Source organism: Ranitomeya variabilis, chromosome 7 (genome assembly GCF_051348905.1).
Source record: "Ranitomeya variabilis isolate aRanVar5 chromosome 7, aRanVar5.hap1, whole genome shotgun sequence".
Classification (NCBI taxonomy): Eukaryota; Metazoa; Chordata; class Amphibia; order Anura; family Dendrobatidae; genus Ranitomeya; species Ranitomeya variabilis.
This window is the reverse complement of record NC_135238.1, coordinates 20,666,344-20,684,875: the sequence shown is the minus strand read 5'-3', so window position 1 is coordinate 20,684,875 and position 18,532 is coordinate 20,666,344. Positions and strand designations below refer to the sequence as shown.

At 46.1% G+C, this 18,532-nt stretch overlaps 1 protein-coding gene across 2 annotated transcripts in view; it reads right to left on the bottom strand.

Moving 5' to 3' along the window:
• The window catches only part of LMF1 (lipase maturation factor 1), a 180,077-nt gene that overhangs the window by 136,377 nt on the left and 25,168 nt on the right, over positions 1-18,532 (bottom strand). For both annotated transcript variants that reach the window (XM_077274410.1, XM_077274409.1), the window contains one exon: positions 519-667. In XM_077274410.1, coding sequence (XP_077130525.1) covers positions 519-530 — 12 coding nt within the window. In that variant the 5' untranslated portion in view covers positions 531-667. The remainder of the gene's footprint in view (positions 1-518; positions 668-18,532) is intronic.

Below are 18,532 nucleotides of genomic sequence, written 5' to 3'. Positions count from 1 at the left end.
GGCCCCTTGCCCATCCGGGTGTACAACATCCAGCCCCTCGTACACCTCGGGGTATAACATGCAGCTCCTACCCCCCCAGAAAAGTCACCTATACTCCGCTGACTAAATAACTGCAGAGTCCAGACCTCCTCTGGTATAACATCAGCACAAACACTGTGCCCCATCGGGAGCTTCATGGCTGAGAAGCTGCATGCAGCCGTACATCACCAAGCACAATGCCGAGCTTCGGATTGAATGGTGTACAGCTGCCACCACTGCACTCTGGAGGAGACGTGTTCTGTGCAGTGATGGAACGCACTTCACTATCTGACGTCTGATGGAGGAGTCTGGGTTTGGTGATTCCAGGAGGACTTTACCCCCTGACTGCATTGTGCCCCCTGAACAGATGGTGGAGGAGGATAATGCTATGGGCTGTTATCAGGGGGCGGCCTTGGCCCCTTAGTTCCAGTGATGGGAAATCTTAATGCTGCAGCACCAGACATTGTGGACAATTGTAGCTTCCAGCCAGTGCCACTTACCGCTCCCAGCATGATCCTGAAGATGAGCCAGCGATGGGCCCAGATGACGATGCCCGATGGGGGGGTACGATCTGGAACTCGAGCCAAGGACCAGAGCGGGCACAGGAAGATCCCAAGAAATCCTGTTTCCAGCAGCTGAGACTCCCAACCTGCAGAGAGAAGATAAGAAGATGCCATCAAACCGCACTGTAGGAAGGCTGCCCGGCGGCGAGGACGTGGCAGGTCACGCACTGCCCGTTAACGCTTGGTTCGCTCTAACAGGATCATTCACAGACCGGATGCGAAAAATCCCAATAATTATCACTTAATTACTGATAATGCTCCAGAGTGATCCCGGACAATGCCGGTGATTGTGAGCGGGTCACAATCTTATCTGATCATTACATGCTTGATGTGAGACGAGATTGCAAAATACATTTACAGCAGGACTGAATTAAAGGGGCGACAACCTTGTGCAGTCCTGGAGAGCAGTTGACACTAGAATGCTGGAGTACCAGAGCTGCCCTGGGATAATATGGAAGTCACTGTTATAGGACATTGTATTTGGCACTAATATCAGGACACTGCGGTGGAGGCTATACGAGGGTACTGCGGTGGGCACGACACGAGGGCCCTGCGGTGGGCACGACACGAGGGCCCTGCGGTGGGCACGACACGAGGGCCCTGAGGTGGGCACGACACCAGGGCCCTGCGGTGGGAACAACACCATGGCCCTGCGGTGGGCACGACACCAGGGCCCTGCGGTGGGCACGACACGAGGGCCCTGTGGTGGGCACAACACCAAGGCCCTGCGGTCGACACCAGGGCCCTGCGGTGGGCACAACACCAGGGCCCTGCGGTGGGCACGACACCAGGGCCCTGTGGTGGGCACGACACCAGGGCCCTGCGGTGAGCACGACACCAGGGCCCTGCGGTGGGCACGACACCAGGGCCCTGCGGTGGGCACACCAGGGCCCTGTGGTGGGCACGACACGAGGGCCCTGTAGTAGACGCATTACAGGGACACTGCGGTACACATCACTACAGAATTACTCTGAAAGCTCAGGCCATATTAACTATAGGAAACAATATCAGATATCACTATTATGGTAGCATTGCGCAGACCCTTCAGCACAGTAACTAGAGGGGTCTAGCATTCTGTTGTTCTCTGTTATCTGCCATCTGGGTCTTCCTTTGACAGGAGAGGTACCTGTCTGACACACAGAGGATGTCTATCACGGAAGGATTTTTATGACATTGATCTTCTAATATGCAAACAGAAGATTTGCATTTTAGATTCTAGGAAAGTCGATAAGAAACTCAGCTGCTTTGAAAGGCAAAACACCCCGCGGAGTATAACGGTGAGCGGAGGCCAGAGCCTCACCTGGAGCTGTCGCCCCTGGACTACTCCTCCCATCTGACGCTGGAGGACGATAGGGATTTGCATAATTAATGTTATCTATGCTGTCATCAGTGTGGACTATGTGACAAGCTCAGCTCTGCTACATCTGTAGCTATTAACCATCACCACCGCTCCTTCCCTACATGTGGGAAGAACGGACTGGTCAGGTTTGATGGTGGGACCAGTTCTCCCAGTCACCAGCGTACTGGGTTTCCCACCATAACCAGTTAGGAGCCGCGCTCCCCTGTGGCCGTGGCTGCGGACGGCTCGGAGCTGTTGGCCCACCTGCTCCTATGTGCAGCAGTAACCGGGAGGCCGTGGCCCTGGCAGCTGCACGGAGAGGCACAAAGGGCCCTATTGTCAGCGCCGGACCCAGGCAAAAGGGAGATATAAATAAGAGGCTCCCCCGGCGCTGGATGGTGCTGCACCTCCCAATCTAATATTAACCCCCTCCCGGCTGAACCTTTCATCCACAGGGTGGTTTTTCCTTTGATCTGCCCCCTATTATATGGGGTCACCCTGTTAGACTTATGAGACCAGATATAGACCCATATGATGTAATGGAGACATTGCCAAATCCGGGGATATTTTCTGGTTTCTAGAAAAGCCGGGTGACGATTAATTTTTGGGCTCAATGTTTGGTCAAATGTATGAAAACATTGACGATAGGAATTATATTTATACTACACACATTGGCCAATTCATGAGAGCCCACCAGCCATGACAAGGCGACCCTCTCTCTGATTGAACCCTAAAGCTAATATTTATCACACGTCTCTCCCGACACCTACATATGTAAGGGAAGGTAAGATCCGGCGCTGATTAAAAACAGCCTTAGGCTGATGGGAGGATCTCAGACAAAATGGAGGCAGTCACCACCTTGTCGTGTATACAATTGTATATGTGTATATAACTACAGTCTATATAGCAGTAATACGGTATTCATCAATGTTTGCACACATGTTGGCACATACAGGGGCTGCTGCACTCATTGGTTGGTATATTATGCAGTCATGGAAGCTCGTACCTGTTCACACTTGTTGGGCAGTTTTTTTAACTAACAGAACCAGATATCATCGCCAGAGCCCTCGCCATCATCGCCGGAGCCCTCGCCATCATCGCCAAAGCCCTCGCTATCTATGCCAGAGCCCCTGCCAGCATCGCCGGAGCCCTCGCCATCATCGCCGAAGCCCTCGCCATCGTCGCCGAAACCCTCGCCATCGTCGCCAGAGCCCTCATCATCTTCACCGGAGCCATCATCGCCAGAGCCCTCACCATCGTCACCAGAGCCCTCATCATCGCCGGAGCCATCATCGCCAGAGCCCTCGCCAGCATCGCCGGAGCCCTCGTCATCAGAGCCCTCGCTATCATCACCGAAACCCTCGCCATCATCGCCAGAGCCCTCACCATCATCGCCGGAGCCCTCGCCATCATCGCCGGAGCCCTCGCCAACATCACCAGAGCCCTCGCCAGCATCACCAGAGCCCTCGCCAGCATCACCAGAGCCCTCGCCAGCATCGCCGGAGCCCTCGTCATCAGAGCCCTCGCTATCATCACCGAAACCCTCGCCATCGTCGCCAGAGCCATCATCGCCGGAGCCCTCGCTATCATCGCAGGAGCCCTCGCCATCATCGCCGGAGCCCTCACGAGCATCACCAGAGCCCTCGCCATCATCGCCGGAGCCCTCACCAGCATCACCAAAGCCCTCACCAGCATCACCAGAGCCCTCACCAGCATCACCAGAGCCCTCGCCTTCTTCCCCGGAGCCCTCGCCATCATCGCCGGAGCCCTCGCCATCATCGCCGGAGCCCTCGCCATCATCGCCGGAGCCCTCGCCAGCATCACCAGAGCCCTCACCAGCATCACCAGAGCCCTCGCTATCATCGCCGGAGCCCTCGCCATCAAGCCAGAGCCCTCGCCATCACGCCAGAGCCCTCGCCATCATCGCTGGAGCCCTCGCTAGCATCGCCGGAGCCCTCGCCAGCATCACCGGAGCCCTCACTATCATCGCCGGAGCCCTCGCCATCACGCCAGAGCCCTCGCCATCATTGCTGGAGCCCTCGCCAACATCATCAGAGCCCTCACCATCATCGCTGGAGCCCTCGCCATCATCGCCGGAGCCCTCGCCAACATCACCAGAGCCCTCGCCAGCATCACCAGAGCCCTCGCCAGCATCACCAGAGCCCTCGCCAGCATCGCCGGAGCCCTCGTCATCAGAGCCCTCGATATCATCACCGAAACCCTCGCCATCGTCGCCAGGCCCTCGTCATCATCGCCAGAGCCCTCGCCATCATCGCCGGAGCCCTCACCAGCATCACCAGAGCCCTCACCAGCATCACCAGAGCCCTCGCCATCATCCCCGGAGCCCTCGCCATCATCGCCGGAGCCCTCGCCATCATCGCCGGAGCCCTAGCCAGCATCACCAGAGCCCTCACCAGCATCACCAGAGCCCTTGCTATCATCGCTGGAGCCCTCGCTATCATCGCCAGAGCCCTCGCCATCAAGCCAGAGCCCTCGCCATCACGCCAGAGCCCTCGCCATCATTGCTGGAGCCCTCGCTAGCATCTCCGGAGCCCTCACCAGCATCACCGGAGCCCTCACTATCATCGCCGGAGCCCTCGCCATCACGCCAGAGCCCTCATCGCTGGAGCCCTCGCCATCACGCCAGAGCCCTTGCCATCACGCCAGAGCCCTCTCCATCATCGCTGGAGCCCTCGCTAGCATCGCCGGAGCCCTCGCCATCATCGCCGGAGCCCTCACTATCATCGCCGGAGCCCTCACTATCATCGCCGGAGCCCTCACTATCATCGCCGGAGCCCTCACTATCATCGCCGGAGCCCTCGCCACCATCCAGGATCTCTCTACATTTTCTCATTATCTAGAATTTATTTGAGGCATCAGAACTTTTCCAAGGGGGAAAATAAACCCCTTTCTTCGGCTGCCTCCCCTCCTGGTGCCGTGGGAATAGATCCTCGGCTTTGTGCTGGGGCGGATGATTCAGGGAGAGGTTTTATCATTAATTACCCTTCTAATGGATCCCGTGCGGCTCCCCTCCTCCGTTCTGATGAAGGCGTCTGTCACTTTGACGGATCGCTATCAGTGTAATGAGCCTGTCAGTGAGGGCTGTGACAGGGGGAGCGCGGTGCTACCTGCAGACCCTCCACCTCCTGTGCGATCATCTGCCAGTGCGAGGGCACAAGTCCGCCCCAATACCGCACAGGAGTCCGCAAGTACTTATGGCCACACTAAGGCTATGTTCACACAATGGATTTTTTCTGCAATTTTTTAAAGCAAATTTTAAGCTGCGCTTTACAGTACCAGTAAAAGCGGTGAGGTCTCAGAAATCTTGTGCACACACATTGGTTTTTTTTCCCTGACTGAATTGGAAAACTGCAGCATGTCACTTATTTCAGCGTTTTTGCAGCATTTTTTTCACCCATAGAAAGCAATGAGAGAGAGTGCAAAAACGCAGTAAAACGCAGCAAAAACACAGATATCAGGTTTTGATGCGTTTTTGCTGAAGAAAACTCAGGAAGTTGCATAATGTTTTGGGGGGCTCTAAACTTTATCAGCAAACGTACCCGAAAAAAGCAGCAAAACCTGTAAAGAGAGCAGGAAAAACGCAACATGTGAACATAGCCCAAGAGCAAGCACACTGACACTTGGGGTACAGGATAATGACTGACACTAGGGGTACAGGATAATGACACTGACACTTGGGGTACAGGATAATGACTGACACTCGGGGTACAGGATAATGACACTGACACTAGGGGTACATTATCCTGACACTGATACTTGGGGTACAGGATACTTAAAAAAAACAGTGTAGTGAATGACCAAATCTGTCCTTTGTATGCAATGGGTGCCGTTACAAATACTGCTGACTGTCAGTAAATTCTCTATGACTAGTGACGCCGACACTCGGTGAAAGGGACAATGACACCGACACTCGGGGTACAGGACAGCGGGGTACAGGACAGCGACAGTCGGGGTACAGGACAGCGACACCGACACTTGGGGTACGGACAGCGATGCAGACACTTGGGGTACGGGACAGAGGTGCCGACACTCGGGGTACGGGACAGCGATGCAGACACTTGGGGTACGGGACAGAGGCGACGACACTCGGGGTACGGGACAGCGATGCAGACACTTGGGGTACGGGACAGCGACGCCGACACTCGGGGTACGAGATAGAGGCGCCGACACTCGGGGTACGGGACAGCGATGCAGACACTCGGGGTACGGGATAGCGACGCGGAAGCTCGGGGTACAGGACAGCGGGGTACAGGACAGCGACAGTCGGGGTACAGGACAGCAACACCGACACCTGGGGTACGGAGAGCGATGCAGACACTCAGGGTACGGGACAGAGGTGCCGACACTCGGGGTACGGGACAGAGGTGCCGACACTCGGGGTACGGGACAGAGGTGCCGACACTCGGGGTACGGGACAGAGGTGCCGACACTCGGGGTATGGGACAGCGATGCAGACACTCGGGGTACGGGACAGCGATGCAGACACTCGGGGTACGGGACAGAGGCGCCGACACTCGGGGTACGGGACAGCGATGCAGACACTCGGGGTACGGGACAGCGATGCAGACACTTGGGGTACGGGACAGAGGTGCCGACACTCGGGGTACGGGACAGCGATGCAGACACTCGGGGTACGGGAGAGCGATGCAGACACTTATGGATGACAGACAGAAGCCTGTGTCTATATTCACTCTTCTCACAGGTGTGGGGTGTTTGGGGCAGGTGGGCAGCGCTCAGAGGGGTTTATTGGAGGGAAACAGGACTTGCTCACTGGGGATACTGATCTGCCTGAGAACTACGCGCGGTCTGGACACTGCCGTCCCGTAGAAGCTGTCGTCAGCTCTCAGTGACAGCAGGACACATGCAGCCGGCTGGGAGCCGTCACTGTCACAGGTGTCACCGCAGCTTGTAAAGCCATTAGGGAGCTGAGACTACGGCTGACACTAAACCAACACAGGACACTACCAGGAATATCTGAGGACCTGTCAAACAATATCCCACATATAGTGGTCAAGAAAGAAGTGTGGACTACTCTCAAAATTACACAGCGGATGCTGGGAGTTATAGTTCTGCGATAGCTGGAGATCCGCAGGTTGGAAATCACTGGTATAGATCATATAAGTGTTGGATTATTACAAAACCTATTAACACATTTAAGAGAACAAAAAAAATAATTACTATTTTTAAATGTCTCTTTAATTTTTAAACTTTTCTTTTTAAGACTTCCCCCCCCCCCCCAACTCCAAACCACAGACAATGTCGGGGGTGTTCTTTCGCCTCTTCCATCATTCTTCAGCCCGTGGCTTTAAAGCCCACCTGTGTGTAGGAGGGTAGAGGTAGCAGCACTGGTCGCTCTTTGTAGAGGCAAATAAAAGGAGGCCAACTTCTGAAAAATAAAGACCCCGTATCAATGGCAGAGGCAGATCTGTGGGCGTTCAATGCGGGGAAAGCCTTCATCTTGCACAAAGAGCGCTTCAAGAGAGACGACGACTTCATATCATTTACCCAAAGGAAATGTGCGCCACATGAAAATTCCCACCGTGTGCAGAAGATCTCAGCCCCTCCTGGGGAAAACACGAATGATACGGGATATCGCTGGGCTACAGCCATCAGGATACAGTACCCAATAATTCAGTTTTTGTTGTTTTTTTTTGTCTAAAAATTATTCAAATATTTAGGCCTAAAAATTATTCATTTAGGTCTAAAAATTATTCACATATTTAGGCCTAAAAATTATTCATTTAGGTCTAAAAATTATTTTTGCAATTGGGTCTAATTAAAACTTTGGCACCATTTGCGCCTTCTTCTGTGTACTATTGTTTATTGATGAGTGAGTTAATGGAGAATCCATCAGTGAGCTCCTTCTGACAGTCTTAAAGGGGTGACTTTTTAGGGCGCCTCTTAGTCTATTTAAGTCCAAAAACCACATCAAAGTTGAATGTGCAGGAAAACAAGGAGCCTGTAAAAGCCAAAAGGTGAAACGTTTTTAATGAAACCCAATTACAAAGATAATTTTTAGCCCCAAATGAATAAAAAAAAAATAATAATAATTTGTCCTCAAAAAGTGGACAACCCTTTTAAGAGAAATTCAGGTATCTCGATACCTGGTCAGACGCAGACAGAGAGGTTGCATAGGAGGCGTTTGCAGCCTTTTCAACATGGATCCATACAGGGATTATCTCCTTTATCGGTCAAGGGGGATAATAATTTGCTTTTCCGAAACTGCAGAAGTCAGAATTAAGCTCTGTGCCGTAACCAAAAATTTTTGTAAGTAAGTGACGGGGTGGATGGATTTTGTGCAGATTTTGGCTCAGAGACTATGTCAGAACACATCCTAAAGGCCCCTTATACAAATTAGACTGAAGAAAAAAGGATTGTGCAGTTTAATTTCAACATGCTCCATCCCTTCACTTTAAGAGGAGATAAGTCACTTCTAGCAAAAGTCTAAGGCTATGTTCACACGATGCGGTTTTTGCTGCGGATCCGCAGCGGATTTGCCCCTGCGGATCCGCAGCCGTTTTCCATGCAGGGTACAGTACAATGTTACCCTATGGAAAACAAAATCCGCTGTTCCCACGTTCCTTTTTTCCGCAGGAAAATCCGCGCTGATTTTCAGCGGAAAAAAAGAAGTACCATGTCAATTCTTTCTGCGGATTCCGCAGTGGGTTTCCACCTGCACCAATAGGAAAGTGCAGCAGGAAACCCGCAGAGGAATCCGCAGTAGAAAAAGGACAGAAAACCGCAGTGAAAACCACCGCGGTTTTGCACTGCGGTTTTCCAAAATCAGGACCTGAAAAATCCGCAGCAAAAAAAGGACAGTGTGAACAAGCCCTAACAAGTCAGGGTCTGCTTTGGATTTCTACTAGATATATTTTCTTGCAAATCCACATCAGGATTTTTTTTTTGTCTCATGTCAAGTTTTCTCAGTGTCAGGGCCTATTTAAAGGGGACATGCCTCTTGCCATAAACATGTAATCTTATTTCCCAGTCTAAATGCCGATGTTCTCCAGAATCCGGCGCTGTTTTTCTTTTGTTCCTGCTCCTCTCTATTCCTAAGATATGGCCGTTTCTTCCCTGTATATAAATCTAGTCTTGTTATCTGAGTGGGCGTGGTCATAAAATCCCGCCCACAGGGAGGAGTTGATGACATCACTCACTTGGCCAACAAGACACGTTTTATATATACAGAAGAAGGGGTCATATCTCAGGAACGGAGAGTCTCAGGAAGAAAAGAAAATCATTGCCGAACTCAGAAAAAAAGCAGCATTTACACCAGCTAAAAAAATTACATATTTCTGGGAAGTGAGAGATCCCCTTTAAGTAACAGCAGTCATTTTTAGTGCTATAGTCACTAAGGTTTCACACAGAAAATCACACCAGTGCTCTTTTCTCTTCTGGAAGGACACGACAAAAAAAGAAAAGCTTTAAAATTCCAGAAATTATGAGGCTTATTACATTATAGCCTTGAAATCTCCGTCAATGAAGTAGCGAAACGACCGATCCGCATTACTGCAGCCTGACAACCGGAGCCGGGCAGCTGTAATGTTTTGCATATTCTTCTCCACGGCCTTATTAAAAAAGGGGGGAGGTGGTGGAGAGGAAGTGACCCCAATGACCGGCTCACCCTCGGCACTGACCCTTCGGCCTATTCTGCTTTTGTCATGGTACTTTTTTAAAGTTCCAATCGCCTTGACAACCAAACTTCCTCCTTGCAGATGGCTTAAGTCCATACAGGTGCCACGGGGCCAGGCTGAAAGAAAAATGCCGTGGTAATGGCCTCGCTCAGCCTAATGGAGCCGCAATGGAGAAGAACATGCTTCCCTTCAGCGGAAATTGGGCCTAGCAACACGGGGCCATTTAGTCTTGATATATTCAGAATATTTAGCATATTCTCCGCTTCGGGGCATGGCAAATTAACATTTCTCAGTACTCGGAGTTCCTGCTCTTGAAATGCAGAGCAGCTTTCTGAAGTTAGACGTTAACCTCGAGGTGGACGAGCCATGAAGGCACGGGGCCAGTTTCACACTATGGATCTTGACGATCCCGAAAGTAACGCTACACGTGCCAAGAGACAGAGAGGAAGGGGGGGCCACATATTTATAGAAAATATTGCATTTTTTCCTAATTTATTCCTTTACATATTTTAAAAAATACATAATTTATTAATATCTGTCTGTAGAGCTTGGGTAAAAAATGTGGTCCATCATTTAGGACCTGTCATTTATTGGCCACTAATCATGGAGGACCTAACATGACCATTCGTTACATGGATAGCCTACCATAGGTCATGGGAAGACCCTATTAAAAATGTATCTCATAATAAAGGGGAATCCCGCTTTCAGGACCGTTATCCATTAGCCAAGGCGGCCACAAAATTTTTTTTACTCCATCTGGAGGACCTGGACTGAATTAATCTGGGGTTCCTATATTCAGGACTTTGTTATCTTTCCTAAGGAGGTTATGTAGGAAAATCGAATACTTGGCCTATAAGGAAATCCTGAAATAACTGAAAGTAAGGAAGTCCCAAATTCAGCCAGAGGGGCTATAGAGAGTTTCCCTCATTTTAGAAGACTCTGTAATGCTCCATCTCTCCTGTAGAGGCGCTACAGGGAAATTGAACACTTGCACGTTAGTTAGGATCCCAATAGGAAACCATGATCTAATTAAGAGCTAGGGGGACCATCTATAAGCCATAAGGGTGTCACACTTATTCTGGAGGACCCAACTTGACCAGCTGTTACAAGATCTGCCCATAGAGTTTAATGAAGTGTGTAATGCTTCATCTCCCCTCTGGAGGCGCTGTAGGAAAACTGAATGACCGCTCTCTAGTTAAGACCCTTTTAGGAAACTCTGATCTAATAAAGAAGAAGAGGTTTCCCACAATTGTGACATAGATCTATCACCAGAGTAACGAGTGCCACTTATTCTGGAGGACCTGACAAGACCATAAATATAAAGTTCATTGAGTTAATTATGCAGTGCCATATCCGCTCTGTGGGGGCAGTACAGGGAAATTAAACTCTTTGCCATAGAGAAAAATTAAAATCCATAAAGACATCTCCAAAGAAGGGAGAAGTGCGGACACTTCAACCTCCGTTGAAGTAGAACTCACATTGAATATATGGGATTAAATATAGCTGGGGAACACAAATTAAGTGAAAGAGAACTAACACCTCAACCTCCATTGAACTATAGACTTTCTGCAGTAACCAGGTAATTACTGCAGTGATATGCCTTGGGAAACAGACACCCAGACTGAGATTCGTTTATCAGAGTTGGAGAAATGCAGGGGATTCCTTTGTTCCAAGGAAAGCACAGGATCGCAGACCTTTTGGTGGTGGTGGATAGTGATGAATATTGGGGTTTGCACTGATCCGATATTTATGGGAGATACATTTCTGGTGCCATAGCGAAGGGACGAACATAACGCATTCACTGACATCACGGTAAGCAGAGCAGAACCCATCCATCTTAATATTGATCCTAGGGATGATGCTATCCAGGCCATGTTTCATCTCTACAAAAAGATAAAATTGCAGTTGGAAACATGACGACAATATCTACCACCTGGGACCTCTAGGGGCGAAAATATCCTGAAAGTTGGGGATCTCAAAATTCTGAAGGACCTAGCACAACTCACAGCCAGCCCCCACGTGAGCTCACCAAGGGGAGGTATGTGGACGTAACTCTGTTCCAATAAAAAGTAGTATTTTGGTTTGGTAATTTTTCAGTCCTGGAAGGTACAGTTTGCTGTGGGTTCTGTCCTTTTACCTAAGTAGTACCTCCCTCCGCTAAGCTCTGAGCCATTTTCGTGACATCAGATTTAATAATTTTCTTTTGTTATCCCTTTTATTTCATGTAATTGTATTGTTTTGTTTCCATTTTGTATAATCTTTGTATATCTTTCATAACCATTGCCTACCTCTCTAGATTAAATATATAATATTTAATAGCTCTATTCCTCTTGCTCTGTAAACCGCCCTCCTGAAGCCATACGCTAATTGTAACAGGTGTCCAATTGGCCTGTATAAACAATTGGTGGGGGCAACTAGTAGTTCTTTTGTTATTGTGGAGTTGGTAGTGACCTTCGTGGGGTATACATATATATATTTCATGTCTTGGAATCGGAGGTGTATATACCATACGCTCACTGAGTTCCCAAATAACCGGCCTTGTAGCGGAAGCAGTCGCGGCCTTGTCCACTACTCATCAGCTAATTCCGTAATTGACCTGACGATAGGAGGCAGCAGAGTTGCGTCCCCTGACAAACTGGTGACAGCGGTGAGATCTGTGTGATCTCTCCAGTGTCAACCGTGACATGTGGGTGGCAGCGGTGGGATCTGCATGGCCTCCAAGGTGTCATTCATGACATATTGTTGACAGCGGTGGGGATAGTGTGACCCCCACGGCTGTTCTCCTTGACCACCTTGATCTCCAGTTAAGACCCTGATCTAATGAAGGTGGGGTCCTACATTCAGGACCTTCGCCAAGTTGCCTACATAAATTCTCACTCCTTCAGAAGAACTTGCCATGTCTTATATAATGGGGGCCCACATTCATGACCTTCATCTATTAACCAAGATGTCTAGCAGAGTGTCACTTCTTTTGAAGGACAGGCCATGTCCTATTCACATAAAGTGGGGGTCCACAATTAGAACCTTCATCTATTATCCAAGTTGCCTACCAAGAATGTCACTCCTTCTGAAGGACCCATCATGCCCTATTCTCATAAAGCCGAGGCCTACATACAGGATCTTCAGCTATTAGCCAGAGCATCTACAAAGAGTAGCCCTCATTCGGGAGGACCTTGCATGATCATGCATTACATGAACAGCCCAATGATTTCCATAATAACCATGTAATACTTCATCTTTCCTGTGGGGGCACTGCAGGGAATCTTAACACTTGCTCTCTAGATCCCCCGCAGATTATAACGGAATGTTGGGTACAATGAACGGCTGCAGTGATGGAAATTGATGCAAATTTGTATTTCAGTGTCTAGAAAAGCAGGGTAATAAACTGTACAGGACCTATAATGCTTTTTTCCTAAAAAGTAGGTGACGTTTTAAGTTCTTATTTAAAGAATTTTTTTTTTATTTTAAATTTAAAAGCATATAGAGAGAACATTTTTACAACGTTCTGACTCCAGAACACGTCTCGTGCCCCCCGCCCAACAACTTGCTTCTTCCATGCTGTTCATATTAATGTAGACCATGAGCGGGGCCGTACGTTCCACAGCTCTCCCAGTTAGCCCATTTACCATTACATCAGAATCCAGTAATACACCACAATGCGGTTAGATCACCTTATCCCAATCAGTTGGGAGCAGGGGAAATAGCCACAAGCGGGGTCCGACTTGCGGAAATGAGTGGCTTGGTGTTTTCCATGGTCGGATCTGCTTCTCGCTACCCCCCCTTAGGCCTTTAGCAGTGCACATGCCTCTAATCACTGGTTATAAATTACTGCAATCTTATTTTACGTGGAGTCTGACCAGGTCAGCAGACAGGCTAATGAGAGACACATAAATCCGAGATGTAGAGGGAGGAGCGCTGCATCGGGGGCTCGTCTGATCTCCCCCAAAACACTGCTCTGCATCACGCAGGGCCGGATTAAGGAACTCCGATCGGTATAGGCATATTTTATACGTGGGTTTTATTTTGTTGGGGTCTTTTATGATGGACGGGATTAACAAGTACAAGTTGCAAGTTTATTTTTTAGCTGAACCGAGCACATAAAGAGATAAAAAAAAATAATAATATAATAAAAAAGAATATTATTAATAATATTAATGGAATAAAAATAAACAAATGATAATAATAATACTATTCTTATTATTCATTTCATTTTTTTACTCTATTCTTTATTAGTTTGTTATTTTTATATTTTATTCTATTTTTTATTTTTTATACTAATAATAAGTAATAAAAATAGCGTAAAAATAAAAATGGAAAATACAAAAATAGAATAAAATAAAAATAAATAATTTATAGATTTTATTCACATTTTTATTTGCCATTTTTTTACGCAATTTTATTACTTATTATTAATTATGATTATATTATTATTAAAAATAATAATAGCTTAAATAATAAAAATAGAAAATAAAAAAATAGAATAAAAATAATAATAAAAAGTAATAAAAAGAATAGAATAAAATAAATAATAAATAATAATAATTAATTCAAAAGAAGAGGAATTGGCTGGACCTAGAGTTGGGAGTCCATTCAGTCAATTTCAATTTGGGATTTGCAATCCACTCCACAAAGTTAGTTGCTGGCTGAATGGTTGGTAAAGCTATTAACCCCTTTTTCATCCACTTGGTGGATTATTTTCTGGGATCCGCCATGGTCAACCCCTATCCATATAGGCGTCCCCACATTCGAGTCCCCTTTTTCTAGTGGAAATCCAAAACTCTAGACAATATTGTCCATATTTTCCACTAAGGGATTTCATCTGGTTACTGAACACCAGATTTTTCCATGTTTCTGTCCAAATTAAGCTGAATTATTACCTTCCACCCCAGGACCATAGAGTCCATGAAGACTACCTGACCTTGTGTCATCATCCGACATTGCAACCACTGTTTTATAAAAAGACTTTATAATAAGAGATCTCTAGCCAGTCCGTCTGAGAAATCCCCACCAAAAAAGACCTAAAAACTATAAAAGATCCTGAAGTCAAAGAAAAACTATAAATGTCCCCAAAGTAACCAGAAGGTAAAAGGGTTGTACAAGATAACAAAAATATGGCCGCTTTCTTCCAAAAACAACACCCCCTTCTGCCTACAAGTTATCGGTGGTAATTCAGCTCCAGTCAATGGTGCGGAAGTGCAATACCAAACCCGACCTGTAGGTAGGTGTGGCGCTCTTTTTGGAAGCTATGTTTTTCTTATTCTAAAAAAGAATGGACCTCGAGTCAAAAATTTGTACAAGTGTTGGAAACAATAAGACAATCCGTACTGGACCTTCAACCGTAAAAATATAAGATCTTAGTGTTAAATTTCCAAAAGTCCAGGAGTCTGCCGCCATCTATATATGCAACATAAGTCCATAAAGGGCAAATGGTACCAGGCACGCTGGCCAATTTTACATTCGTGTCCCTTTAACATGACACAACGTGCTAAACGTGAATACTCGGCGTCCAGACGGTTTATATTGTAGGAAGCACGGAGAACCTCCATGGCGCTGCCAGGACCTGGTTATGGAGTGGAGTTGGTCTGGAATAGTTTAAGGGGAACATGGGGAGGGAGGGGGGAGATGTTTCTGCTACAACTAGGGAAATCTCCAACCTCACTTACTTTTCGCTAATTGCTTCCTTCAGGCGGACTGCTTCAGTGCACTAATGGGTTTTAATAAAAACATCCAATTGGACCAGTAAACCCCTCATTAAGCTGTTCTGAGAGCATGAATTTAAGAGAAGGGAGGGCACGAGGTCACCGGGAATATGTAAGTCACCCATTCTGGTGAGTGGTATAGAACTGATTGAAAACACTGGGAAGCAAGTGTCTATGTTCAGGATATTTAGCAATTAAAGCTGGCCGTAGTCATCAGACTGCCGAAAGCTTGCAACTCCGAGATTGAGCTTGGCCAAAAGTGTATGAGAGATGAGCGTCTTCCAAATAGACAATACCACTTTTTTTCCGTCAAAATATTAGGAACAATCCCAAAAACTCCAATGAAACTCATTCTTGTTCTTGTTAGCTTATGAAGGACCATCTTGAACCTCCCATTGTCCCACCAAAGTCAAGAAGATTTATTTGCCCATCGCAAGACATCCAGAAAAGGACCTTCTATATGACGAGCCATTTGTTCAAACAAATGATAAAACCTAAAAATGACCCTTGAAGTTAAACCACCACTTTCGATCAGTTTCCATTAGCTGACCTACGGTGCTTGATATAGTCAATCATGTCTGAAAAGTGAACTGCTGTGGTAGCTTAAGGGAACGTGGCTATGTCTGCCTTCAAAAATAAACATCCATCTTTAGGTCTTCAAGTTGAAGATCAGGTCCATGGTCACAGATGAAAAAAAAAAAAAAATCCTGCCTGAATGTAGAAATATCCTTTAAAAAAGTCCATGGAGAGCCGAATTGTTGAGTTATGGTTAGCTGGAAGGTTCAAGTAGAAGATCATCTTATTATCACGTGTAGGGTCAAAGTTAACCAGTCGTTATAAAAGGTCACATCACTAGCAGACCATTTTTCTCTATCTTTTTTTGATAACGGAGACCTGTTTTTGAACTGCTGGTCTACAAACATCAATGATTAACAAAAAGTCACAGATCTAAAAAGAAAAAATAAATCCAACCTGAGTCAACTATTTATTTAGGTTAAAAGAAGAGTGAAGATAAAAGGAGAATCCACCACTTATCGAACATTTGACATATCCAAGAACAAAAAGTTAGTCAATGGTTCCCTTTATGAAGACGTCTGCATAGAAAGAACTAGAAAGAGAACTGTCAACACAAAGTAGACATCGGTCATCTACGATTGACCTTCAAGTTCAAATATGCGCCTATGGTCACAGATGGAAAAAAATACATAAATCCAATCTTATTTAAGAACTTGCCTACATGCGAGTGATGAGAGAAAATAATCCATCACAACTAGATCAACTAACATCTTCAAAGACAAAAATTGGTCAATGGTTCTCTATACGACCGAATCTGCTAAGAAAGTAAAGTGCTAGCTTAAAGCAGATAAGCCTGATTTCACAAACGATCATCCACCAGCCGCCTTTGAGGCCAAGAACAGGTTTATTGTTACAACCAAAAAGGACAATATGTTTAACTGATGATCGACGAGAATCCAACACCTGTCAATCAGGTAACATTCTCAAGAACGAAATGTTGAACAATGGTTCCCTCAACAAACAAGTTTGTCTACAAAATGAACGGTCCCAACAATGTAAACATGCCCCTTTTTTACAAATGATCATCCATCATTGGTCTACCAGTCCAGAAACAAGTCAATGTTCACAGAAGAAAATTAAAAAAAGACATAAATCACAAAAAAGTAAGATTGAGTTAAAGTGAAGTAAGAAAATAAAAAACCTGGATACTAGTTGACATCTCCAAGAACACAACGTTGGCCAATGGTTCCATAAATAAACAAGTTTCTGAATGATTTCCAAAACGTATAAATGTCCCTTTTCACAAATTATCATCCACCTTCAAGTCCAAAATCTGGTAAAAAACATGTTAATCTAACCCGATTCAACATTTCATGTAGTAGTGATGAAAGAGGAGAATCCAAAGTTTTGATGATCAATGATTAACACTTCCAAAAACAATATCAGTTCATCAGATCAGGAACAAGCCTATTGTCATAGATGGAAAAAAGTCACAAATTCCACCAGACATTATCAAGATTTAACAGATGAGAGAGTGGAAGCTAACGCCTGTCGATTAGTTGACATTTTCAAAGACCACAGTTGGGGAATGGTTGAATAAACAAAAACAAACAAGTTAGTCTAGAAGGTGAACAGTCACCACCAAGTAGACATATCAGTCCTCACAAATAATCTTTGGCCTTCAAGCCCAAGATCAGGTCCATGGTCACAGACGGAAAAAAAGAAGAAGCAAAAACGCAATTCCAAACTCACTCAACATTTTATTTAGATTTAGGGATGGTAGAGGAGAAACCAACTTCTGTTGATCAGGTGAATTTTCCAAAAACAAGTTTGAACAATACCTCACTATAAAAACAATATTGCCATGAAAATGAAGTGTCATCAAAAAGTAGGCATGCTTCTTTGAAAAAATAATTGTCCATCCATCCAACAGCCCAAGAACAGGCCAATGATCAAAGATGAAAAGGCTGTTAATGTGGAGATACCTTATAAAATGATCATGATACCAAGTAGAGGACCAGTCATCTTCTTATCAGTAGGGTTCAAATACAACAAGAACCTATATCTATGGGTCTTTACAAATATACAAGGTAACGACACTGATGAGGACCTTTCTTCTTCGTCTTTTTTGATAATGGAGACTTTTTTGGCTCATGGCGTATACAGGAAAAACTGATATTCAAATTAGGTTAAGAAAAGAAAGAAATAAGATTTCAAAAGCCTGTCTTCCCGCGGAGAACAGGAAGGGACATGGCTTACAAAGCTAGGTCTTAGAATTTTTTTTTTAAAAGCATTGTTCTTTGAAGTCTTCATCAACCATTTCTCAAACCTCAGAAAGACAGAAAGAATCCTTCCCCGAGATAAAGCCGAACGCATCATGAGAAGACTTGTTGTTCCATAACGCAAATAATATTGTGGTTTTCCTGTGTTTTGACCAAGCCAAGACGGATTTACATCTTATTCATCTCGATCATGAGGAACATCTTATCCAAGGACAAGAAAAACAGGGGTCCCACTGGTTATAAAGAGTGTGGTGAGATGAAGGAAATGGGTGTCCGTGTAGGCTCCGAGGTGACAAGACACTATGCATTGTTTAGGGACAGGAAATGGAAAGCAGGTGAAGGGGAATGTGGATCAGACGGCAGAAGAAGTGTTCGGCCAAGAAAGGGGAAAAATTTGCTGAAGAGTTCACATCGCGTGTCCAGAGAAGAATTGTCGATAAGATAAATTACCCGGAGACTA